General features: G+C 38.0%; 2 protein-coding genes across 2 annotated transcripts; one reads left to right on the top strand and one right to left on the bottom strand.

Annotated features, from left to right (window-relative positions):
• Window positions 1-8965, bottom strand: LOC308695426 (uncharacterized protein). The gene is made up of 4 exons (XM_081373565.1): window positions 8588-8965; window positions 8202-8296; window positions 7795-7925; window positions 1-2911 (listed from the first exon to the last, which is right to left on the bottom strand). Exons 3-4 carry the CDS (start codon window positions 7880-7882, stop codon window positions 1125-1127), a joined length of 1875 nt encoding a protein of 624 aa, XP_081229691.1. The 5' UTR covers window positions 7883-7925; window positions 8202-8296; window positions 8588-8965; the 3' UTR covers window positions 1-1124.
• Window positions 8588-23151, top strand: sharpin (SHANK-associated RH domain interacting protein). The gene is made up of 9 exons (XM_081373567.1): window positions 8588-8888; window positions 9898-10072; window positions 13978-14064; window positions 15636-15777; window positions 16455-16545; window positions 16660-16957; window positions 20743-20843; window positions 21191-21301; window positions 21393-23151. The coding sequence occupies exons 1-9, from the start codon at window positions 8718-8720 to the stop codon at window positions 21417-21419; spliced, it is 1203 nt and encodes a 400-aa protein (XP_081229693.1). The 5' UTR covers window positions 8588-8717; the 3' UTR covers window positions 21420-23151.
• Window positions 23152-23570: the final 419 nt, after the last annotated feature.

Here is a 23570-nt window from a genome sequence, read left to right as displayed (position 1 = left end):
TTTCACAGCAGATTTATTTACAAACAAGGCACAATTCGACAATTCAAAACAGGACAGAAAATAGCCTTACAAAGCTCTAAGTCCACTCCAAAGGGAGATATTTTATTTAACAATCCCCTTTTCAAGGACTACAATGAACGGCTCATTTGGACTACAACATGATTTTTCCGGATCTTATGAAGTCACAATGGTACTCATTTAAATAATCCCCACCCACGGAATACGCAGAAAAGGGGACGAGGCCTGGATGAACTGCATTAAAGAAGACAGTGTTGTCGCTATGTCAAAAAAGATGCTGTTTTTTTTTCCTCATTTCCAAAACTCATTTGTTTGACCTGCCTAAGTCTAATGAACTTACGAGTGGTTAAAAGTTATTTTCAACACTGTTCCTGAACATTATAACCCCAAATGTTTTCATCAGCATGAAAACATAATATTGTAGTACACCCCAAAAACAAAATCAAGACTTCGTAAAAGGGCATAATAGGACCCCCTTTAATATATAATTTTATATCTACTTATTTTTCATTCTTGTTCTGAATACCGTTAAATTTAAAGCTATAATAATGTTTGTAAATGTTTTGTTTTATTTACAGGTATTTAATATTCATATCAATTAATGTAATTGTTTGCAATTATGAGATTAACAGGTGTTTTTGTGTTCTTTCATGAGATTACTTCCTCTTCTTGGCCGGGTTACATTTCTCCATGTCGTAAACTCCAGGGTCAAGGCTTCTAAACCATGAATTTTTAGGGATGTGATATTCAAATGACGATTGTTTTCATCCGCCACATTTATCAACGGATGATGGGACTGGCGGAATGCACTTTTTTTCCATGAATCACACGTAAACCCTGCCGTAAGATGATTTCTGTGCTCGTTTCTACGTTACGATTGATAAATTCACATTTATTTGTATAGCGCTTTTCACAATACATATAGTTTCAAAGCAGCTTTACAGGAAATGCATGTGTCTACATGAGGCCCAATAGGATTTTTCTTCAGTTCCCTTTTTTTCTTTTTCTTTGTTGGAATAGCACAAACATCACCATTAGGTCATTTAACCCTCTTAGATAAAATCCCCCTTTTGAAGAAATTCTTTTTGCTCTATTTGAATATCACACTATTTGCTAATTACCGAAGACAAATTTTGCTCTCTGTGACTACTCTGGACAATGTTTTTGTCTGGGGTCTCTCCAGTGTGAGTCCGTTGGTGCCGCTTTAAGTAGCTTGCTCTGGTAAAAGCTTTACCACACTCAGGGCACACATGAGATTTCTCACTGGCATGTATTTTCTGGTGTGATTTTAAACTGCCGAGCAGTTTAAAACTCTCTCCACACAAAGAACATAAATAGGGTCTCTCATCTGTATGAAGCTTCAGATGTGCCTTTAAGCGCGCTGCCAAAATAAACTTTTTGCCACACTGATCGCAACTAAATGGTCTTTCTTCAGAGTGAATGAGCAGATGTGTTTTGAAAGTGTTGCTCTCTGCAAACCTCTTGCCACACTCAGAACACTCATGTAATTTCTCTCCAGAATGATATTTCATGTGCATGTGTAGGCTTCTTTGAACTGTGAAGCTCTTCCCACACTCATGGCATGTGAAGGGCTTCTCTCCGGTGTGAGTTCTTATGTGCGTCTTAAGGTGTCCTTTACATTTGAAACTCTTTCCACACTGAGGGCATGTGTAAGGCTTCTCTCCGGTGTGAATTCTCATGTGATCTTTAAGCTGTCCTTTATGTGTGAAACTCTTTCCACACTGAGGACACTTGGAAGGCTTCTCTCCGGTGTGAACTCTTATGTGAATTTTAAGGTTTCCTTTGTGTGTAAAACTCTTTCCACACTGAGGACATATGAAAGGCTTCTCTCCAGTGTGACTTCTCATGTGACGCTTTATGTATCCTTTATCGGTGAAACTCTTTCCACACTGATGGCATGTGTAAGGCTTTTCTCCAGAGTGTGTTTTTATGTGATTCTGAAGGATTACTTTACGAGCGAAACTCTTTCCACACTGATGGCACGTGAAAGGCCTCTCTCCAGAGTGAACTCTCATGTGACACTTAAGGTTTTCTTTATGTGTGAAACACTTTCCACACTGAAGGCAAGTTAAAGGGCTCTCTTCAGTGTGAATTCTTGCATGAATCTTTAGGTTTCCTTTATTGGTGAAACACTTTCCACACTGAAGGCACGTGAACGGCTTCTCGCCAGTGTGAATTCTCATGTGACACTTCAGGCTTCCTTTACATGTTAAACCTTTTCCGCACAGATGGCATGTGAAAGGCTTTCCTGCAGTGTGAATTCGTATATGATTTTTAAGGTATTCTTTCTGTGTGAAACTCTTTCCACACTGATGGCATGTGAAAGGCCCCTCTTCGATGTGAATTCTCATGTGACACTTAAGGCTTCCTTTATGTGAGAAACTCTTATCACACTGAGGACATGTGAATGGCTTCTCTCCAGTGTGAACTCTTACATGACATGTAAGAGTGCCTTTACATGTAAAACTCTTTCCACACAGGTGGCACGTGAAAGGCCGCTCTCCAGTGTGAATTCTCATGTGACCATTAAGGCTTCCTTTACACGTGAAGCTCTTTCCACACAGACGGCATACATAAGGCTTCTCTCCAGTATGAATTCTTATGTGATCATTAAGGTGTCCTTTGTGAATAAAACTCTTCCCACACAGATGGCATGCGTAAGGCTTCTCTCTAATGTGAATTTTTATGTGATCCCTAAGGTTTCCTTTATGTGTGAACGTCTTCTCACATTGAGGGCAGGAGAAAGAATTTTTGTCAGTTAGCGAGGAACTTAAAGATTTTTCTCCAACCACAAAATCTTCAGGTTTCTCAAAATAGTGGTTCTCCTTGACATCACACGGTTCTTGATTTTCCTCTTTCACTTCCATCTGGCCTAAAATGAACATATTACATGGTCAAAAAATCAGATCAAGAAAGGTGATACAAGAAACAAGTGAAGTCCTACTTAAAGGGATAGTTCACCCATAATTTAGGCTACTCACCCTCAAGCCATCCTAAGTGTATATGACTTTCTTCTTTCAGCCAAACACAGTCGTTATATTAATAAATGTCCAGGCTCCTCCAAGCTTTATAATGGCAGTGAATGGTAACTGAGATTTTGAAGCCCAAAAAAGCGCATCCATCCATCATAAAAGTAATACATACGGCTCCAGGGGCTTAATAAAGGCCTTCTGAAGCAAAGCGTATTTGTAAATAAAAATATCCATATTTATAACTTAAAAGATATAATCACTGGCTTCCGGAAGCGGCCACACGTGAGTCTAATTCCTGCGAAAGATTGACAAATAGGGCTGGGCAACAAACTCAAGCTCCTCCGACACTTCTCTTTAAAAATTCTCATTTTAGACTTCTAATTTGTGACCGGGGTTTTCTCTTGCTTTATCCTCTGCGCTTCCACATTCGTCAATACGTTATGAGTCGGGTCAGAGGTAGTGGTCGACCGATATTGTTTTTTTGATGGCCGATGCCGATATCTTAGAGAGCAGGGTGGCCGATGGCCGATATAAAGCCGATATTTTTATATATATTTATTTTAATCAATATTTAATAAATTAGAAAACAAATCTTTAAAATAAACACGCTTTTATACTTTAGATGGCAACTTCTTGAATCTGCAATCCTATTACAGTATTTTTCACAAAGTAATTGTTTAGAAATATAAATATATGTGAATAAAAAGAAAGTAAACACTGTAACAGGGCACTCAGTAATCTGGTAATTTTGTGCTGGTTAGGGCTGCACGATTATGACAAAAATCATAATTGTCGATTATTCCCCTGAAATTGTAATTGCGATTATTAATTACGATTATCACAATTTACTGTACATTGAATGATGTTTTGAATAGTTTGGCCATGGGACCCACATTTCTCCATGGTCATCAAGCTGCGACCCACCTTTTTAGGAATTATATAGGCCTATTATAATACATTTGTTTACACATTGTGTTAAAAATTTTGTTAAAAATCAACAATGTGTTAAAAATTGTTGACACACACACAAGTACTGTCCCCCTTTACTTAACATACAAATAAATTGTAAGAATATGACTAATACTGATAAATAAACAGGCCTACGAGCAGTCTTAAACTAGTTTTTGTTAATACAATCTTGGTGTGAGCCACCAGTCATATAAAAATATACAAAATAACCAATAAGTGGCATTTTGGGATTATGGAAACAACAGTTAGGCTATCATGGTGATACACATACTTGCAAGAACTGTTAAAGAAACATGGAAGCTACTCCTGATAAACAGAATGAACATCACCTGTGTTGCAAAACACATGACGTACCAATAACGTGATTTATTGGTATTTTACTTTTATTTCGTTACTTACTAATTTACTACGTTGCATGCTCGTATTTCTTTTGCGCTTTAGTGAAGTGATACAGCGCGCACCGGCACATTGCAATTAAAGAGTGCACGCTACGAGCACAGTATAACGATGACAGGACATGAAATTTCGTTTTTATGAGGTGAGAGTTTTTTGTAGTAACAAGTTATGAAAATAACGATAGAATGACACTGGCTATATCTCATCTGACCGCAAATACTGAATCTGGACAACGCGTTTTTTTTTTCTAATTTAAAACGTAACGACGTTGCATGCTTTATTTTGCGCTTTATTTAGTGAAGCGATATACAGCGCGCTTCGCCGCATTTGCGCGTGCAGTTGAAGAGTGCGCGCTACTGCAGTATAGCGGCTGACAGGACAGGAAAGTCCGTTTGAGACTTGTAGTTCCTATTGTGCCGGGTAGTCTGAAGTAGTCTGATTCGCCTCTCACAGCATAACATGCTCTAAACACACCACGCAAAATAATGTAAGCGGCTTTTTTTTCTTTTTTTTTTCTTTTTTTTTTTGTAATCGCGGCTTTGAACGATTACGTAATCGTGGCATCCGTAATCGTAATCGCGATTAGAAATTCGATTAATTGTGCAGCCCTAGTGCTGGTAATCATATTTTTTTCAATAAAGACAAGGTAACGCTAATTTTACATACAGCACAGTGAAAACGATATGAATATGACACAGTGGGCAACTGGTCATATATCAGCATATTTTAAAATGAAGGATTTCAAGTTTTTCGATCGCGTCTCCTGAAGCTGATCTTCTGTTCGCATTCACTCACTTCGCACGGACCGACCGTCACTCGCAGTCACACGTTTATCAGGCTACAAATGCACACTTCACAAGATATCACAGCTGGATTCGATTAAATCTGCAAGGTTTGTGAAATTAAATGTTTATTAGATATTCAAAGATTTGTTTAAATGACGTAGTAGATGCGCATTTGCTAAATGTTGACGGCAAATTAGAAAGTATTTTAGCCTGATTGCTTGCCTTAGGGCTGAGCAACAAACTCAAGCTCCTCCGACACTTCTCTTTAAAAATTCTCATTTTAAACTTCTAATTTGTGACCGGGGTTTTCTCTTGCTTTATCCTCTGCGCTTCCACATTCGTCAATACGTTATGAGTCGGGTCAGAGGTCACTCTTCAGCCGGAACTAGACTTGCGTACGGCTGATACCGGAAGCCAGTGATTATAGTTTATAGTTATAAATATGTGACCCGTGCTGGCAAAGTGAGTCGGAATGCGCACGGGATAATTTCGAGCTACGAGTGAAAGATCGTCTAACGATCCCAATGCTACAAATAGCAATTAAACATCTATAAGTATCTTTACTTGTGTGTTTTCTGAGAGGAGTACCTTTCGTTTGTCCACGGAAAAAGCGCTTCTCGCGCTTCCCCTCAGCACAAGTTTGGTATCGTTGTAAAGCGCTGTATTCCAACTGTTAATATTCATAGCGAATTCTCAATGGAATGAGTCTAAACCAATGAAATGTGATTTTCAAACTCATGTTGATGTAAACTAGGGATGGGCATTTTTCAAAAATATTGCATTCGAATATTCAGGCTCATAAAAATTTTATATTCGTTTATTTAAATGACGTTTAATTAGGCAATTAGGCAATATGCACAACAAGCTCACAATATATGTTACATTTTTCTTTAAGTTTAAAACATTACAGTAGGCCTATGTGTAAACAAAAAATTATGGGAAGGAAGTATATGTCTCAAAATCCTTTTGCTATTAGATAAGTTATCATCTCGGATCACGCGGGGTCCAGCTACGCTTACCTGCACTCGTGAATGCAGTGATGGACAGCTGCCTTTCCTCATTCGACTGCTGTTTGGATTTCATGTGATTTCTTATTGTGGTGATATTATAATTCAGATTAATGAATTAATTTGATCAAAAGTAATTCCATTTTTTAAGATCATTTAGTAAGATTATTTTTAAGTAATTCCAAACTTCGCGAGACAGACGACAACATTATGTGATCAAATACAAACAACTTGTTAACACGCTCCACAGCACCACCCAGTGGATTTAATTATAACTGCGAGTTAGTGCTTGGGATTTATCATGGATGCACTGCATTTACGGCCAGCAAAGCAACGTAGTAAAATTCGAATAGCATTTTATTTTTCGAATAAAAATTACAGATCGAATATTCGTGCACACCCCCAATGCAAACAAAAGGATCTTACTCGCGCTGACTGACAGAGCCGAAGCATGCGCATAAAGACGCCTCAGACAGCGCGCAATCCCGATACACACAGAGAATTACAGTATTTCAAAGTATCTGTCTTGGCGAGTATTCACGCAAACATTATCTGTTATGTCTTAAATAAACATTTGGTTAACTGTTGGAAAAAAACATCTGATGTGTAACATTACATCCGTGCGGTACAGTAGGTCTGAACATATAGGCTGTCTGTTAAATAAAATGTTAAAATAAATAAAATGTTAATCAAACAATTGTGCTATCATGGGGGGAAAAAGTTGAATATATTTTTCCTATAGGATTTTTGGTTTTGGCTTGGTGTGTGCCAAATTTTGTGTTATTACCACTGGTTATTACCAGGGATTTTAAGGTATGGTTGCTAGGTGATTTTGAAACCTTCAGAAAAATCGACTTTTCTGACTTCAATCAGGTGCAGCTCAGTCATTTTTTGTTCGATTCTAACAAATCATACATCATAATTTTGAGGGTTTTTAATAGAGAATGTGAAAATAACCATAAATCATTTTTGAAAATTTGCTCATTCCGACTCCTTTCGCCAGCATGTCACATATGGATATTTTTCTTACAAAAACGCATGGCTTCGCTTCAGAAGGCCATTATTAACCCACTGGAGTCATATGGATTACTTTTATGATGGATGAATCCACTTTTTTGGCCTTTAAACTCCAAGTTACCATTCACTCCCGTTATAGCTAAAGCTTTTAAGAGCCAGGATATTTTGTAATATAACTCTGATTGTGTTTGGCTGAAAGAAAAAAGTCACTTACACCTAGGGTGGCTTGACAATTAGTAAGTTATGGGATCTTTTTTTATTTTTTTTTATGTGATATATTTAGTGTGCTAAAAGTTAATTCTGACATTCTCATGTTAACAAGATGAAATCTGCAAGATTAGCCTACCACTAATATAATTTGTATTGAATGATATGCAGTTTTACTATACTATGTCAGAATCAGAATGTGTTTTAATTTTTATTTTAGCTCTTTTTATAAAATTCAATTCTGATGAATTTTCTAAAGCTTTATTACTTGTATTACGTTCTGTACACTGAATGCCGCTTATGTCGCTTTGGATATGAGCATCTCCCAAATGCATAAATGCCACAAGTGTACTTTTATGTTCCTCAGCAGTCCTTAATCTGGAATCAAGAACGGACACCAACCTCTTTGTTCCTCAGTATCATCTTCATCTTTCACTCTGCAGGGTTCAGGATCATGAATGTCCACAACCTCCACTTTAATCAACTCCATCTCAGCTGTCTAATCTGGAGATGCTGCTTGCCTGGAAACTTTTCTTTGTCACGTTTAAGTGGGAACAATCAATAGAGAAAGGGCACACGTTAAACACTCTGTTCCTCAAGTGTGGATGCGCTTTACATAGAAAAATAAGTCATACATTTAGGCGCTATTTACGAGACTCATCTAGGACTACAATAATAGGTTCAACATTTCCAACGCAAAATGCTTTCAGTAATAGTAACATGCTGTTGGAACACATTTGATAAAACCAACTTTAAAACACGTATAAACCTTATACACCTTCAACGCTTAAGGGGTTTAAGACACAAACCTTTCTTCAGTCAAAAAACACCAACCGCCGCGGCGCAGACCTAATGATGTCATCGGTGGCAAAATAAAAGACAGCTTAAACGGTCCAAAATAAAACTAGACAAATACACAAAAAACAGAGATTTAAAATATATACAATTAAACGCCAATTATGTAATATACATGTCGTCAAGTTATTTGAATGCAAATCCTACGAATGAAAGTGTAACGTATAGATTGATCCAATTCATTACATAAAAATGCCTAAAAGAAACGATTTTATTCAATTCAATTATTATTAAAGTTGTTTAGGTGTAAAATATAGATCAGTGCCACCGCTTGCTGTACATCCACTCTCGGAACTGCATGTTTAAGTGATAAAAAGGGGGCAGTAAATATCAGACGGACCTGCTTCCTGTTTTGAAACTGGTTGCTTGTTGCTCATGAAGATGGTGATGATGGTGATGATGAAGATGTCAATGTCAATGTCAGTGTCAGTGTCAGTGTGTGCTGTATAGATCCCCCTGCCTCAGACACGATGGCCGTGAGCTCGGGCTGCAGTAGCACGGTGTTGATGTCGGTGCGGGTGTCGGTTCGGCCGCTCAGTGTGGGCTCGGATTCACTGCGGCTGCAGCTCAGCATGAACGCGAACCGTGCGGGACACTTCACGCTCACGCTCAGACACACCGACCGCGGAGGACGCAGCGTGGTACACACACACACACACACACACACACACACACACACACACACAGAGCTGTCATCTACTATCCTCACTTTCATACCATCTGATTAGTGCTGTCTTGTCCACCTGTCAGCTGTCAAGTCTGTCATTCAACCTTGTTTGAACACTGTTTACCCTCGTGTAGCTAGTCCTTTGAATGCATGCTGGGTTATACGTAGTTTATTTGTCATTCAATAGTTTATCATTAAAAAATAACTATGAGCAATTTTATGTTCATATCATCTGCGACGCAAACTTCTCTGTATTGTAAAAACAACCTGTAATCTTGAAGTCAAAATTATTCAACCCCACAGAGACTGTAAATTAAAAATGTATGCTTTAAGCCTAAATTTCAATCTGTTCATCGTACAAAGCGATCGAGTCTCTTCAGAAAATTTTGACTAAATCGCTCAATTCATATGGATTAGTTTTACGGATCTCTTTATGAACTTTTTGAAGCGTCAAAAAAATGGTAGTTGCGCATACTGTCAATGGAGGGACAGAAAGCTCTCAGATTTCATCAAAGATATCTTCATTTGTGTTTCAAAGATGAATGAAAGGTCTTATGGGTTTGTAACGACATAAGGGTGCATAAATGATGACAGAATTTGTTTACACGAAACCGTTTTCAACTAAAAAGGGAAAACTTTATGCATTTTGGCCGTTCATTTACACGTCAACAACGTTTTGGGGGCCTGACAACACTATCCTTTGAAAACGTGTTTCAAACTGCAAGTCTTTAAAAACGATACTATTATCGTCTCCGTGTAAACTACAAAAACATGAATCTGTGAAAACAGTACCATGAAGTTTGCATTACGTGTTCACTAAACTGCCTTGTGGCATATTGACAATTCTGTGAGACTGATTACTCCTCACAAAGTAAAGGCTGGATTGTCTTGCTTCACTAAAGGAGCATCTGTTATACATGTATCATAACATGTACGCCATTACTAAAGGGTTTCTGATGAGCTGTTCTCTCTCTCTCTCTCAGTCTCTAGCAGAGTTTGATCTACGCTCAGTAAAGTACGAGATCACATCGGCTCGATGTCACGAACTGCGTCTCACCAAGCCGCCCCACGACTGTCTCACGTTTACCTTCCGCAGCGAACAGGAGGCCCAGGAATGGGCAACTGTCATGATGTCATCACTGAGAGAGACACACAGAGGTCAGAGGTCACAGCAACATTTAACACTATAAAGCTACTCTATCATTCTGGATGCATGATTTTCTAAGGCCTCTAAAATATTAACATGATCAAAACTTTGTTAAAGAAAACCTGTTGCACGCAGTCTGCTACATGCCATCTGCCCCCTTATTGATAGCTCATTTTTTTTTAGCAAGTAAAAGGCCTTTTAGGAATTAAATTAATTAATTTATAAAAGAGCCCCTTCAGGTTGTGATACACGTGTCTTTTTGCTGTGAAATCTTAAGTAAACGTAAGAATCACTTTGATGCTGTTACTGTAGTTATATTTCAAGATCAACACTTACTGGACCGAAGCAACTTAGCCTCACTTATCCATATCCATATAAGTTTTTAGAAAAATCATGGTCAAATGTGAGTCTCCAATATGATCATCAGGCTTTTGAGGAATGTTTATTTGTTCATCTCTCAGTCATCACTGTACTGCAGTGCATTATAAGTTTTAAAACGGCAGAGCTTTGATCATAAAACTAAGCATTTAAATATCATCTCACTAAGACATATTATTGGCAGATATAGAGTGAGTCAGTTAGTTATATTTCAAAAACACGTTTAGTAATTAAATTCATTCATTTAAAAAAGACCCCTTTCAGGTTGTGATACAAGTGTGTTTTTGCTGTGAAATTTTAAGTAAATGTAATTGATGTTGTTAGTTATATTTAATGCAATTCAATACAATGATGATTGAAAGATGAACAAATAAACCTTCCTCAAAAGCCTCAAATCATGATGATCATATCTGAGACTCATGATTTTAACATGATTTTTTTTCCACCTTGAATTTGAGCTGCAAATTCTCACTATATCATACTATATGAGCAATAAAAGCCTTTATTTTTTATTTTTCTAAAGGTTCAATAAACTGTTCTGTGACCCGATCACTTTAAATGATGAACAAACAGATTTAATTTACGCCTTTATTCATATAAAAGTATTGATCAAGCGCTAGGGCTGGGCGATATGACGTTATTATTGCATATCGGCGATGTATCGCAATGTTGATTATAACAGTCAGTTACCAGACAATATCGGGGAAAAAAATACAAATATATTTAACATAGTCCCATGGTTATCATACACATATATATTCACATGCAATAGTATGAATTAAATATTTTCTATAGGCTATTAATTAGTAGGGTTAGGAAGAAATCGATTCCAATTCTTGATGACATTCTTTAAGCTCAAGAAGGTGAGAAAGAGAATTTTCTGTGCTGCGCACACAGATATAGTCTCATAAACACAGTCGGTTTTGTCTCAACTGAACGTAAACAGTTGAGATAGAAAACAGTATAGCCCTATTGGATCCGTGCATTGCAGCCTAATAGCTATACCCACTATAGCTATTCAAAACAAAGGCATGGCTTGATGATGCCGTTAATGAGCGTGGATTCATGGGAGTTGTCGTCTTCACCCTCACAGCTGATGGGAAGGAATCCGACGGACTCGGGCAGAAATCAGAATGTATTAAATTTGAACGAGTCCGCTGGAGCGAATGCTAATGAGAGAGATGCGCATGTGGTGTAACGCATCCGTTTTACATGGTTAAAATAAAAATAATCATACTAAATACATTTGACTGTTGAAAGTTATGTTTTAACGTTACTCTTTGCGTTCGCTAGGACTAGGTGGCTGGTAAGAGAGACTTGTTGCACTTTGCAGTAATCTAGATCGATATTAGAATGTCATATGATTTGTGTTGCTAAATGACCTGCAATTAATTTTAAAATATGCTGTATGATGGAGAAAGCTCTCTCTGATTACGCCATGTTAGCCACTTGACAAAATTGTATCTGAGGTAAAAACATGGCACTTGTTGTAAATCAAGAAGCGATTTAAACCGTGTTTAAAATTATTAGTTTTATGTTGATAAATGAAGCCAAACAGTTGCTTACCTGTCTAATAAAACATAATAAATCAAAGCGTCTTTGGTGTTTCCATGGTTTCTACAAAAGTAAAACTGGAAATCGAGGGTTATATGGATATGACATCATTGACAGGCGACGCAAGGATACGATCCGCGCCCTGGTTTAAATTGCTGATTTGAACATTGTTGGAAACGTTTGGGATGGTGCAAGTACACAAGTCAACAAAATATATCGCATTGTTTAGTGATTTTTGGATATTTTAATCCTAAAAATCATACATATTGTGCCTTTAACCATTAATGTTAATCAAAGAACAAAAGAAAAAGAAAATCACTCACCGAATTTGACAGAAAAACTTTTGTAACTTTATTAGCCTAATCTGTATTTTATTTGTTTCGGCGCTGACTGCTCTAACGACAACGTGCGTCTGTGTGTGCGACTATGCTTTAGAGATGCGTTCCCTATCAAACATCAATTTTACTTACTTTCCTAATTTAATTTCCTAATAATTTTTTTTTTTTGATTACACATCTTGATTTGATTTATGCTATTTATTTTGTTCTGCAGGCGAAAAAGTTAAACTAATCCTATAAATTGGAAATAGCAGTTATATTTCCTATTTTAAAATTAATATATTGTAAAAAATAATATTACAATATAAAATAATAGTAATATTAAGTTTTTTTTTTTTTTTGGTCTGCAATAAAATGTAATCAGAATTTTTTTATAAAATGGTAGCAGTAACTGCACCCGGCCCACATAATAAACAAATCACAAACATGTCCATTGAAATTAAAATGATTTTATATATACAATTGAGTTATATTACAAATGGATGAAGAAATTGTACTGAATATCTCATGTTTACAATGTTGGCAGCGTTATAGCATATTGCGAGCGTAATACTTTGCTGTTTATTAAAAAAATAAGAAAATATAATACACAGATATCATTTTTAACTATTTCTAAATTAATAAAGCAGTCATTTATTTGTGATAAGCAGCTCAAGGAGACCCTTGAACTCTAACCAGAAAGAAACAAATAGCCTTACCGTTTTTGCTCACGCAGAACAAACCAATTCGCTTTTAATTCCTGATATTAGACAGATAACAAATACAACATAACTTGAATACAAGTTTAAAAACAGCACTACACGTTATAATTAAGGAAATTAAACTTATCATCATTAAATGTCTACTCATGGCATAATGCCCAAAAGAAAGAGAGACATCGGACTCATTGCTATGTGACATCATCATGCATTTATCATTCTTACAATCACCACCCGAATGATCACCTTTACCATGAACTTAAGTTCTCTTGTTTAATTGTATTAAACTGTTCTCCTCAGTCCTCACAAAACGAAATTCATTGCAAACACAAAAATGATTTAAGAACAGTGTGGAAATGATTAGCAACACTAACATAACAGCAAAGCTAATGTCAAACTAACCAAAGTAAAACTTTAACGTTTCAGTCTTAAATAAAACTCACTGAATCGCAGGATATCATTAGATGAAGTGCAGTCAAGCTCAACATGATGCGTGTGTACGGTGTATGTCGGGGACGGGGCTCGAAGAGACGATATAATCGAACATCGTGATACTTTTCAAGGCGATTATCGATCAAATATTTTTACATATCGCCCAGCACATACATAGAGCTCATCAAATATAGGAAATGGAGAAGCTCAAGTGTGCTTGCCTGACGTGTGAGACATGATCTCTGCAGATTGATTACCCCATTATTATTCATATATCTCAAAACAAGATCAGAGAGCTCATCAAATCAACCCTTCAGACTTCAAGCCCTTTTAAACTCCTATATCTTAAATATATGGCAAGCGAAATGGGAATAATGTGAACACACACACACACACAAAACATGTCAGATGTGCTTAACCTTTCTGCTTGTTGAATCCTTTTCTAAATCTTATTCCTAAAGATGGACTCTGCTCTTACTGTGGCTCATTGATCATTCACTCTTTTTCCTGTCTCAGTTGCCAAAATGTCGCATGCCTCACATGATGGACTGCAGTATATGAAGTGTGAAGAGAAAAAATCTGTCTTGTCGCTGTCAATGAAAGGTTTGTTTTCTTAAGGGGGAGTTGACTGGGTGTAAGCTTGGTTTTCCTCGATCATTTCTTTAGTTCCGCCATTGTTGTAGACACAAAATAAACTCATTAATATTCATTAATGTTTGAGTGAGTACCATTTGTGTATCTGCATCAGAGTGAAAAGTGCACTGTAAATGGGAAATGGACTGCTGGCAGTGATATTAAACTGGCCTCAACCTTTCAAACCACTTGACAAATCAGATTTCAAATTCAGGAACAATAGATCTCATTTACTATAGATCAATAACAATACTATATACTATAATAACAATAGATCTATCAGGGTTTCTGCAGGTCTTAAAAAGGTCATAAAACGTCTTATTTCATCCTTCCCCAAATTAATCTTAAATCAGAGCAAAAAGTCTTAAATTCATAAAGTTATGGCATTAAATGTTGCATGCACTGCAAACAATCTTCCTCAGTATTTTTGTCTTGTTTTTCAAAACATGTTATTTCATTATTAAATCAAGATATAAAACTTTATTAAATCAAGATATATATGCAAAATGAAGATACAAGATCTTGTTTTCTGAGTTTACACTTGAAACAAAAGCAAATCTGTCAATGAGCAATGAAAACTCAAAACATTTCATCATAAACTCGCTTCATTTTAATCAGTTTCACAGAAAACTAGACTTCTTATCTTATATGATTGTGCTTCTCTTATGAATGTAACTTGATTTAAGAATCTTTATTTGCGTCACTTTTTTGCAGTGTGATCAGAAGATACAGTAAAAGTTATGTCCGTATTCTAGTGGTTCGGAGCAGAGGTATTCAAGCCTTAAGAATTATTTTTATTTTTTTCGTAAAAAGAATTAAAAAGTAATGGAGATCAGTAGGAAGTTGTATTTTGAAACGTTAACGTGTTTCTAATACAACCCGTTGTGTTTCTCCCTAGACATTTTCATTTTCCTATTCTGTTCCCTTAACTTTATTCCTTAAATTTTCTTTACTTGGTCTTGAAAAGGTCTTTAAATAATCTTAAATCTACCTTCAGAAACCCTGAATAAGTAGGTTAGTGGTTTTAAAACGATTGGTTTTTATTTACCTTTTCAGTCGTTTAAAAAAAAAAAAAGAATTGTAATTATTTTAATTATAAATAATGTTTTTTAATGTGCCTAACAGCACCCCTTAGCTGTCCCAAAATCACTGTAAACCACATCTTCACGGGGCTCATTGCTTTATTAAACTGTAGTTTAAGATGAATTATTACATTTATGCAGAATTGATAGACCCCTTCAGCTTATTTTGCCTATTATTATAATATTGTCACTGTTGCTGCTTCTGTTGTTGTAAAAACATGCTTTTAATATGTTTTTTTTTAATCGTGATATGAAGATAAAAATCTACAAAAACAGAAGTGAAACATTAAATAATGGTTCTGCATGGACACTTAAATCTACAGATAATCAGTATTGGTTATAAAAATCAATATCAGTCAATGTTTCTAATAGAAATCGTATTGCTCCCATTTAATGGTGTTCAATTGCATTTAATCTCATGAGCGCTGTGTCACTGTGCTTCTCTTCTGCCTGCTGTAGAGGAGCTGTGTATAGAGCTTTCTCGAGCAATAGAGACCGGAGATACTCACGCAGCTGTGCACTACGCCTCAGATCTGGCCCGGCAGCAGATCGCACTGACTATTCAACCAGCGCTGCGGGATGCTGAGGACCGAGAGATAAGGTGTGTGTGTGCCCTCATCACGCTTCAGTTATAGTAGATCTGTCTCTTGCCTCATGCTTGTTATGGTTATGGGTATTTAACACAGACGCTTATCTGTGTTGCCACATCTAAAAGTATGTTTAATCGCTTAATTATTGTGAGGGCTATCAGTTTAATGTGTTCATTTAAACAGTTCATAATAATTATTATTATTATGGCTGTCGATTTAACGCGTTAACTTTAATTAATTAATTATGAGGAAAAAATAATGCATTTAAATTATTAACATATTTTTTAACGCACCCGCCCCGCCCCCAGACCTACATAGTTCATCTAAAATTGATTGGTGACAAACATGAAGCAGGGCAACAGCTCACTGAATGATCGAGCCTATAGTATGCAGTTAGAATGACACTAAAATTCAAGATATTAGAAATGCTTCTGTCTTAGTTTTTGTCTCATATTTAGATCATATGATGTAGTTAAGCAATATCTCAAGAATAACGAAAATTTTTATAGCTTGAAGTTTACTAGCAAAGATGCACAACTATTTCATTTGCACGAATGTGCTAATGACTTTCCTGTTGAAATCTGGAATAGAAAGCAACACAAATCAACATACATACAGATACATTTGTAAATTATAGCTTAAAATCCTGATAGTGACATAAGGCTCATGGATATGCTTTTATTTTCAGCTTAGCTGTGGTAGTAGAAGATGCATCATCTTCCTGTTGTGTCACAGTAAAAGTCCACCCGCAGGTGACTGTCGCTTCTCTGAAGCAGCAGGTAGGAAAGATCAAAATATATCTTGACTAAATGAAGGCAAATCTTTCTCAAGTATCTCTGATTTGCTGAATTTTCAGAGGATTATCTAATAATTTTCTGTCGTGTCTCTTCCAGATGTTTGTTGAGTATGGTTTTCACCCCAGGGTGCAGCGCTGGGTGATCGCTCAGTGTCTGTGCTCCGATGGCCGTTCTTTAGCGTCATACGGCATCTACAGGGACGGTGACACAGCATTTCTCTACCTCTTGTCTGCCCGTCACGCCTGCCTCGATCACCAGCAGGACCAGGAGAACGGCCTCCCGATGCCGACTGTAGCGCCGCCACTAAACGCCGCGCTGGCCCACACGCCGGCCATCAGCCACGACTGGAGAGGCTACAGCACGTTACCGCCCCGCTTCAGCCACAGCAGCACAGGTGAGCGCACTTCACACACATGTGTTTGTTTAGCAGTATCGTATGCTTGGTGTGAGGAAAATTCCAAGTGTCACATGGAGTGTAGGAGGAAAAAAGTATCCTTTATTCGTAATGAAAATCAGTTCTTAAGTAGATGGTTTGTGTTATAATTTCCAAAGAATCACCACAAATAAGGAGAGAACGAATGCATTTACATTGCTGAAATCTGCACTTTATTTCACATTATTCTTCGAATTAAGCCGAAGTTCGGCCAGTTACAACTATCTGTATCGACGCGAAACATCAGGCACTGCCACGCTGAACCAGAGCAGGAGAACACGCCAACAAGAACCAGACAGCTTTTGTAGGGAACCAAGAACCTACGCACCGGTGCTCCCAATTACGCCGCAATCAGCCAGACACCTGCAGACAATACAGACACAACACACATACACACACACAAGACAAGGAAGGACAGACAGGGACGTCACAGTTTGTATGTCTTACATCAGCGATGGTCAGACTGGGGACAAAAGGACAGGCTTCTTTTTATACTACCGTACAAACTTTTGGGGTTGGTAAGATTTGTTATTTTTTTAGAAAAAATTATCTTATGCTAACCAAGGCTTCCAGGGCCTCCAGACTGCGACCCTTTTTTCCTGCCGGTGCAACTAAATTTTGTTAGAGGTCGCACTGGTGCCATCACCACATTGCCCAACTGATAAGAGCTGCCATTTCTTTTGCATACTTACTTAGGCCCATCGCTCCTCCTGGAGCATAGGCCATCAACAACAATTCTCCAGCGGGCGCGTTCTTGGGCTGTCTTCTCTATTTGAGTCCAGGTGATACCACTCTTCTTCAGCTCTGTCTCAGTGTCTCACCTCCAGTTGTTCTTGGGCCGTCCCCTCTTTCATCTTCCTTAAGGGTTCCAAGTGAGGGACTGTCTGATTGTCCACTACACTCCCAAGGTAGACAAAGGAGTCCACTTCCTCAAGAGGCTGTCCATCTAGCATGACATGACTGTTGTTTGCTGTGTTGATCTTCATCACCTGTGTCTTCTTCCTGCTGATCTTGAGGCCCACCTTTGCTGAGACTTCTGCCAGTCGTGATGTCTTCTCCTGCATCTGGGCATGTCTGTGGGAGAGAAGTGCAAGGTCATCAGCAAAGTCCAGGTCTTCCAGCTGCGTCCAAGGGGTCCACTGTATCCCGTTTCTTGTTCCCTCAGTGGTGGACTTCATTATCCAGTCGATGGAAAGTAAGAACAAGAAAGGTGACAGCAGACAACCTTGTCAAACTCCTGTCTTTACTGTGAAGCTCTCTGACTGCTGGCCGCCATGTATCACTCTGCATGACATGTCTTGGTACGTGTTTCGAATCAGGGTGGTCAGCTTCTCTGGCACCCTGTAGTGTCTGAGCACCTTCCACAGCGTCCCTCGGTCCAAGCTGTCATAGGCTTTCTCATAGTCTATGAAGTTGACGTAGAGGGCCGAGTGCCACTCCAGCGACTGCTCATCAATAATACGTAGGGTGGCGATGTGATTTGTACAGGATCTGACCTTTCGGAAACCTGCTTGTTGGTCTTGGAGCTGAGCATCCACTGCAGTCTTCATTCTCTCTATCAGGATTCTGTTCAACACTTTTCCTGGTACTGACAGCAGCATAATCCCTCTGTAGTTGCCACAATCTCTCAGGTCTCCTTTCGTGGGCAGTTTCACTATAAGGCCTTCTCTCCACTCTTCTGGAATCTCCTACTTCTCCCAGATCTTCGCAAACAGGCTGTGGAGCATGATAGTGGCTGCCTTGATGGCCTCTGTTGGTATTCCATCTGGTCCGGCCACTTTTCCACTCTTTATTATCTTGATGGCTTTTCTGATCTTCTCTTTGCTGGGCTTGTCGCAGTTGACTGGAAGTATAGCCTCTGCGGGTGGAATGTCTGCAGGCTCTTCCGGTGCTGGTCTATTCAGTAGTTCACTGAAATGCTCTGCCCATCTCTTTCTTTGGTCATCTGAGGTGGTGAGGTGATGACTTTGTTTGTCCTTGACTGGCCTGTCTGTCTGTTGGAACTTTCCAGACAGCTTCTTGGTGATGTTATACAAGTCCTTCAGATTATTTTGTGCGGCTGCTGCTTCTGCTTGGTTGGCTAAGCCATCCACAAACTCTCTTGTCTGTCTTGATGCTCTTCCTGACCTCCCTGTGGGCATATGTGTACTGTAGTTGTGCCTCTGCCTTTGCAGCTCTTGTCCGGCTGTTATTGAGCGCTGCTTTCTTCGTTTTCCTCTCCTCAATCTTCTTCAAAGTCACCTTCCTCATCCAGTCCTTGTCCTGTGTCTTCTTCTTACCCAGGTCCTCTTCACAGATGTCAGCCCACAGTCATTTTGCATGCTGCCAGGTAGTCTCAATGTCCGCGTCTGAATCCTCATACAGTAGGATGTAGGATGAAGTATAACAATGAATTATTATTTTTTACGAAGTGTTAGCAACTTCGTGTTAACCAATAATTGTTGCAAACTGGTACTACCAACATAATATTAGTGTATTTCTGGAACTGGGCGTCGTTACACTACATCCTTATGCATCGCATTCTGCCAACGTCCGGGTTAGCAGTAGCATGAGCCGTCAGGCAAGTGTTATTTAAATAAACTCCTAATGTACTTACAAACTTTCCAATGGCTCGCTTTATGAGTACAGAACCTATTTGTACTACTGTATAAGTTTGGTACCATTCTGGGCATTATTAGTGGGATAATTTACGAGATACATCCTTGGATCCATTAGCGCCTGCACTAAGCCATCCGGCTGATATCTCTAAATAAGCTCAAACTTTAATAGTGTTCAGCCAAGGGAAAAAAATCTTCTAGGGGGGTGTTTGGCTCGAGGTCATGGTGCAAAGGACCCTAGGTTGATTTTACTCCAAACCATCCCTTTAAACGATTCTCAATTGGTACTAAGGGATCCAACGTGTGCCAAGAAAATATCCCTCAAACCATTACACCAGCAGCCTGAACCGCTGAGACAAGGCAGGATGGATCCATGCTTTTATCTGAATGTTGCAGCAGAAATCAAGACTCATCGGATCAGGCAACATTTTTACAATCTTCTATTGTTTGATTTTGGTGAGCCCGTGTGAATTGTTGCCTCAGTTTCTTATTCTCAGCTGACAGGAGCGGCACAGGTGTGTCTTCTGCTGCTGTAGCTCTTTTGCTTCAAGGTTTGACGTGTTGTCTGATCAGAGATGCTCTTCTGCAGACCTCGGTTGTAACAAGTGGTTATTTGAGTTACTGTTGCCTTTCTATCAGCTGAACCAGTCTGGTCATTCTCTGACCTTTGACATCAACAAGGCATTTTCTCCCACAGAACTACCGCTCACTGGATATTTTCTGTTTTTCAGACAGTTCTCTGTAAACCCTAGAGATGGTTGTGCATGAAAATCCCAGTAGATCAGCAGTTTCTGAAACACTCAGACCAGCCCGTCTGGCATCAACAATGTTTTCTCAATCTCTTCTTATTATCAGTGTTGAAAACTGTTGTGCTGCTTCATATTTTTGTGGAAACCATGATGCTCTTTTTCATTTGATGAATAGAAAGTTCAAAAGAGCAGCATTTATTTGAAAAATAAATCTTTTGTAAGAATATAAATGCTTTTAATGTCACTTTTAAACAATTAAATGCATCCTTGCTGAATAAAAGTATTTATTCCTTACTAACTCCAATCTTCTGAACAGTAGTGTATATAGGTTTCAGGGATCTGAAGTTTGCTCTTGCATTATCACTGCTTGCATCAGTGTGTTTTTCTCATTGTTGAATAGGCAGCAGTGGGTGTGGCCCAGAGAAACATAGCGTCAGTGACATCATTAACCTTGAGATGTTGCAACTTGGACGGTCCAAACTGAAATCAAGTAACACGCAGGTAATAATTACATGCATTCACATTTACCATTTCTTGAAACTAACGAATGCAGCCAGATTGTAAATAAGTAGTCTACGTCCACATAATCATGAACCATGAAAACACACTCCCACAGACAGTGCCGTTGTAGCAAGGACAGCCTAAAATGTTATGAAACCTTCAAAGGAAGAGATCACAAATGGAAATGATTCCATGAAAAACATCATTGCAAAGTATATTTGTATACATTTGTATCCCCTGGTTGATGTGGATCAGTCTCCCAGCTTCATGTACATAACAAATGCAAATATTTGGATATAAATAACGAACAGTTGTATTTTCATATCTCTCTCTCTCTCTCTCTTTAGCCAGGCTGGCCCTGCCCTTCCTGTACATTCATAAATAAGTCTACGAGACCCGGCTGTGAAATCTGCAGCACAGATCGGCCAAACCCTCCCAATCCCAGTAGCGTTCAACAGGTGACTTCCCCCAGCAAATACACCTGCTCATAACATTGACTGTGCTGGAACAGTGTGCAGGCTAAAATGTGTTTGTTTTTCTCTATTACAGGAAAAAGCAAGAAGATCTAACCAGTGAAACTGTGTTGTAAATACACACAGGTACCGAGACTAAAACCCTCAAATAAACTCCCATTCATTCACTTTCGATCGACCACAAACTCCAGCTCTCGCCCTTGACATGCTAGTCCTCCACTTGTAGTTTTAATAAGAGTTGACTTGCAACAAAGCTTCAAACTCCCATTGTGGTTATGCAGTGGGGAATGTCAGTTGGTTTCCCTGGTCGTGTCACAGTGCAGTTGTCAGTAACTAGTTACTGCCCAATCGATTTGTTGCCTGGTTTCTCTTAATTGAATACTGTTGAACAGTATAAGTGGATAGGCATCAGAGGTTATTTCGGTTTATTTTATTAGCTAACAAAAAACTAAACGGAAGCTTTATCATCTGTGCCATTTGATGGTACAAACTCAGTCTATTTTGGACAATAGCACACAAGTTCTTGTTTCAAATGGGCCAAAATAAGAATCTTTTAGCTTTGGTTGCAGATTCAGATATGTAATCTGAATTAAAAAAAACAACAACAAAACTTCAGTGTAAAATTCAGTGTTCAAGCTTTGTTTTTAATGTCCTTGCTAGAAAGGAGATTATGCACGAGTCAGAATTGCATCTTACCCAGATGCAACTCTGCTTCTTTTGCTCTTAAATCTCAAACTCAATTGCTTTGTATTGTAATTTCTGCTTGTGCAACAGTTTAGGAATCTTCTTCACTCACTACACGGTAGAGCTGCACGATTCTGGATAAATTGAGAATTACGAAAAAAAACATTAGACAACTGACAAAATGTTCATTCCTTTAGTCTATTTAAAACATTAATTTGAACGAAAAAAATAAAAAAAATAATATTTGAATAGACTCAATGTCTCATTTAGAACGACTTGTTTAGTTATTGGATAAATCAGCATTTGTGAATAATCTTTTAAATGAATGATTCAATGACAAACACTCACTTACGATAATCAATTCAATACGTACAAGAGTCAAAATACTGACAACTGACAAAATACGTACAAAAATACCCCCCCCCCCAGTTATTTAAATATTTGTAACAAATAAATAACAACAATGTGTGGTTGAAACGAGTGTTTGTGAAGCTGCTTCATACTGTACATTTACATGGCAGCTGTTTTCTCCGAATCAGCGGCAGCGCGAACACAGATTTCAATGTTGAAAGGTTGACCAAAGTCCCTAAAGGCTCTGGTTTAAACAGTTTCACATCGCAAGCGTTAATCGTGCAGCTTTACCACACGGCCTGCAAGTCAGTGTTCATGTCTGTTCCACAGCTGTACTGGAACTGGACAAATATCAGTTTACTCTTCATGTTCGCCAAGCTCTATTTTAGGGGCTTAAGTTTTAAATGTGACTTTGTCATTATGTGACGAGGCCAGTAAACAGTGAGAAAAACAACCGTTTTATCAGCTGAATAAAACTTTCATAAATGCATGTTATGTAAATGTTATGTACATTTTAAGTATTCCTTATCTAACTGACTGGGAATTCCCATGAAAGAGTTTGTTCCTGTTTGGAACAAACAAACTACATTCAGACAGGGTTATTAAGTGCATTTATTTTATTTTTATACATATCATATTATTTAATGAAAAGTCTATTGTTTTGAATTGGGTTGATTTGAATTGTAATTGCATTGATTATATGTGTATTGTAAATGATTGTTATAAATTCTTGCCAAAAGAAAGTCTACCTGCATTTCACCATGACTTTGCTGTGAATAAACATGATGGTTTGAGAGTGATCTTTAGTCTCGTGCAATATTTCACTGTTTAGTAATGGAATGTAGTCTGACTTGTGCTGCATATTGACACTTTTTTTTTACTTTACCTAACATGTTTAATAGCTGACATGAATTGAAACTACTGAATCTTAACTTCTCTCGTCACTGCATCTCAATTGTTGAACTTTCTGTAAATGTTTGAAGAATTCTAGAAGTAGAAACATGGTTTTAGTTTCATTCATTTTAGGTAGATGAAAAATCGTGCCGATGCATAATTTTTATTTTATTTATTTATACTTTGAATAGATAGTGATACATATAGACAAAACAGCTCCACCGCAATTATGATTATGATATACTTTTGTGAAGTATCAAAGTGATTTGGTGTTGGAAGCCACCAACCACATGGGAGCAGAGGTATTTAAAATGATTTCACTTAC

Source organism: Scardinius erythrophthalmus (assembly GCF_964197995.2).
Source record: "Scardinius erythrophthalmus genome assembly, chromosome: 9".
Taxonomy (NCBI): domain Eukaryota; kingdom Metazoa; phylum Chordata; class Actinopteri; order Cypriniformes; family Leuciscidae; genus Scardinius; species Scardinius erythrophthalmus.
Note: the sequence above shows the minus strand (reverse complement) of the source record. Positions and strands in the feature narration are given on the sequence as shown.

Coding starts and splice junctions, on each gene's coding strand:
- LOC308695426 (XM_081373565.1), bottom strand. CDS start 7,882: ATGGAGTTGATTAAAGTGGAGGTTGTGGACATTCATGATCCTGAACCC. Junction 2,912..7,794: donor TGATACTGAGGAACAAAGAG/GTTGGTGTCCGT, acceptor TGTTCATTTTAG/GCCAGATGGAAGTGAAAGAG.
- sharpin (XM_081373567.1), top strand. CDS start 8,718: ATGGCCGTGAGCTCGGGCTGCAGTAGCACGGTGTTGATGTCGGTGCGG. Junction 14,065..15,635: donor CTTGTCGCTGTCAATGAAAG/GTTTGTTTTCTT, acceptor TGCCTGCTGTAG/AGGAGCTGTGTATAGAGCTT. Junction 15,778..16,454: donor GCTGAGGACCGAGAGATAAG/GTGTGTGTGTGC, acceptor TTTTATTTTCAG/CTTAGCTGTGGTAGTAGAAG.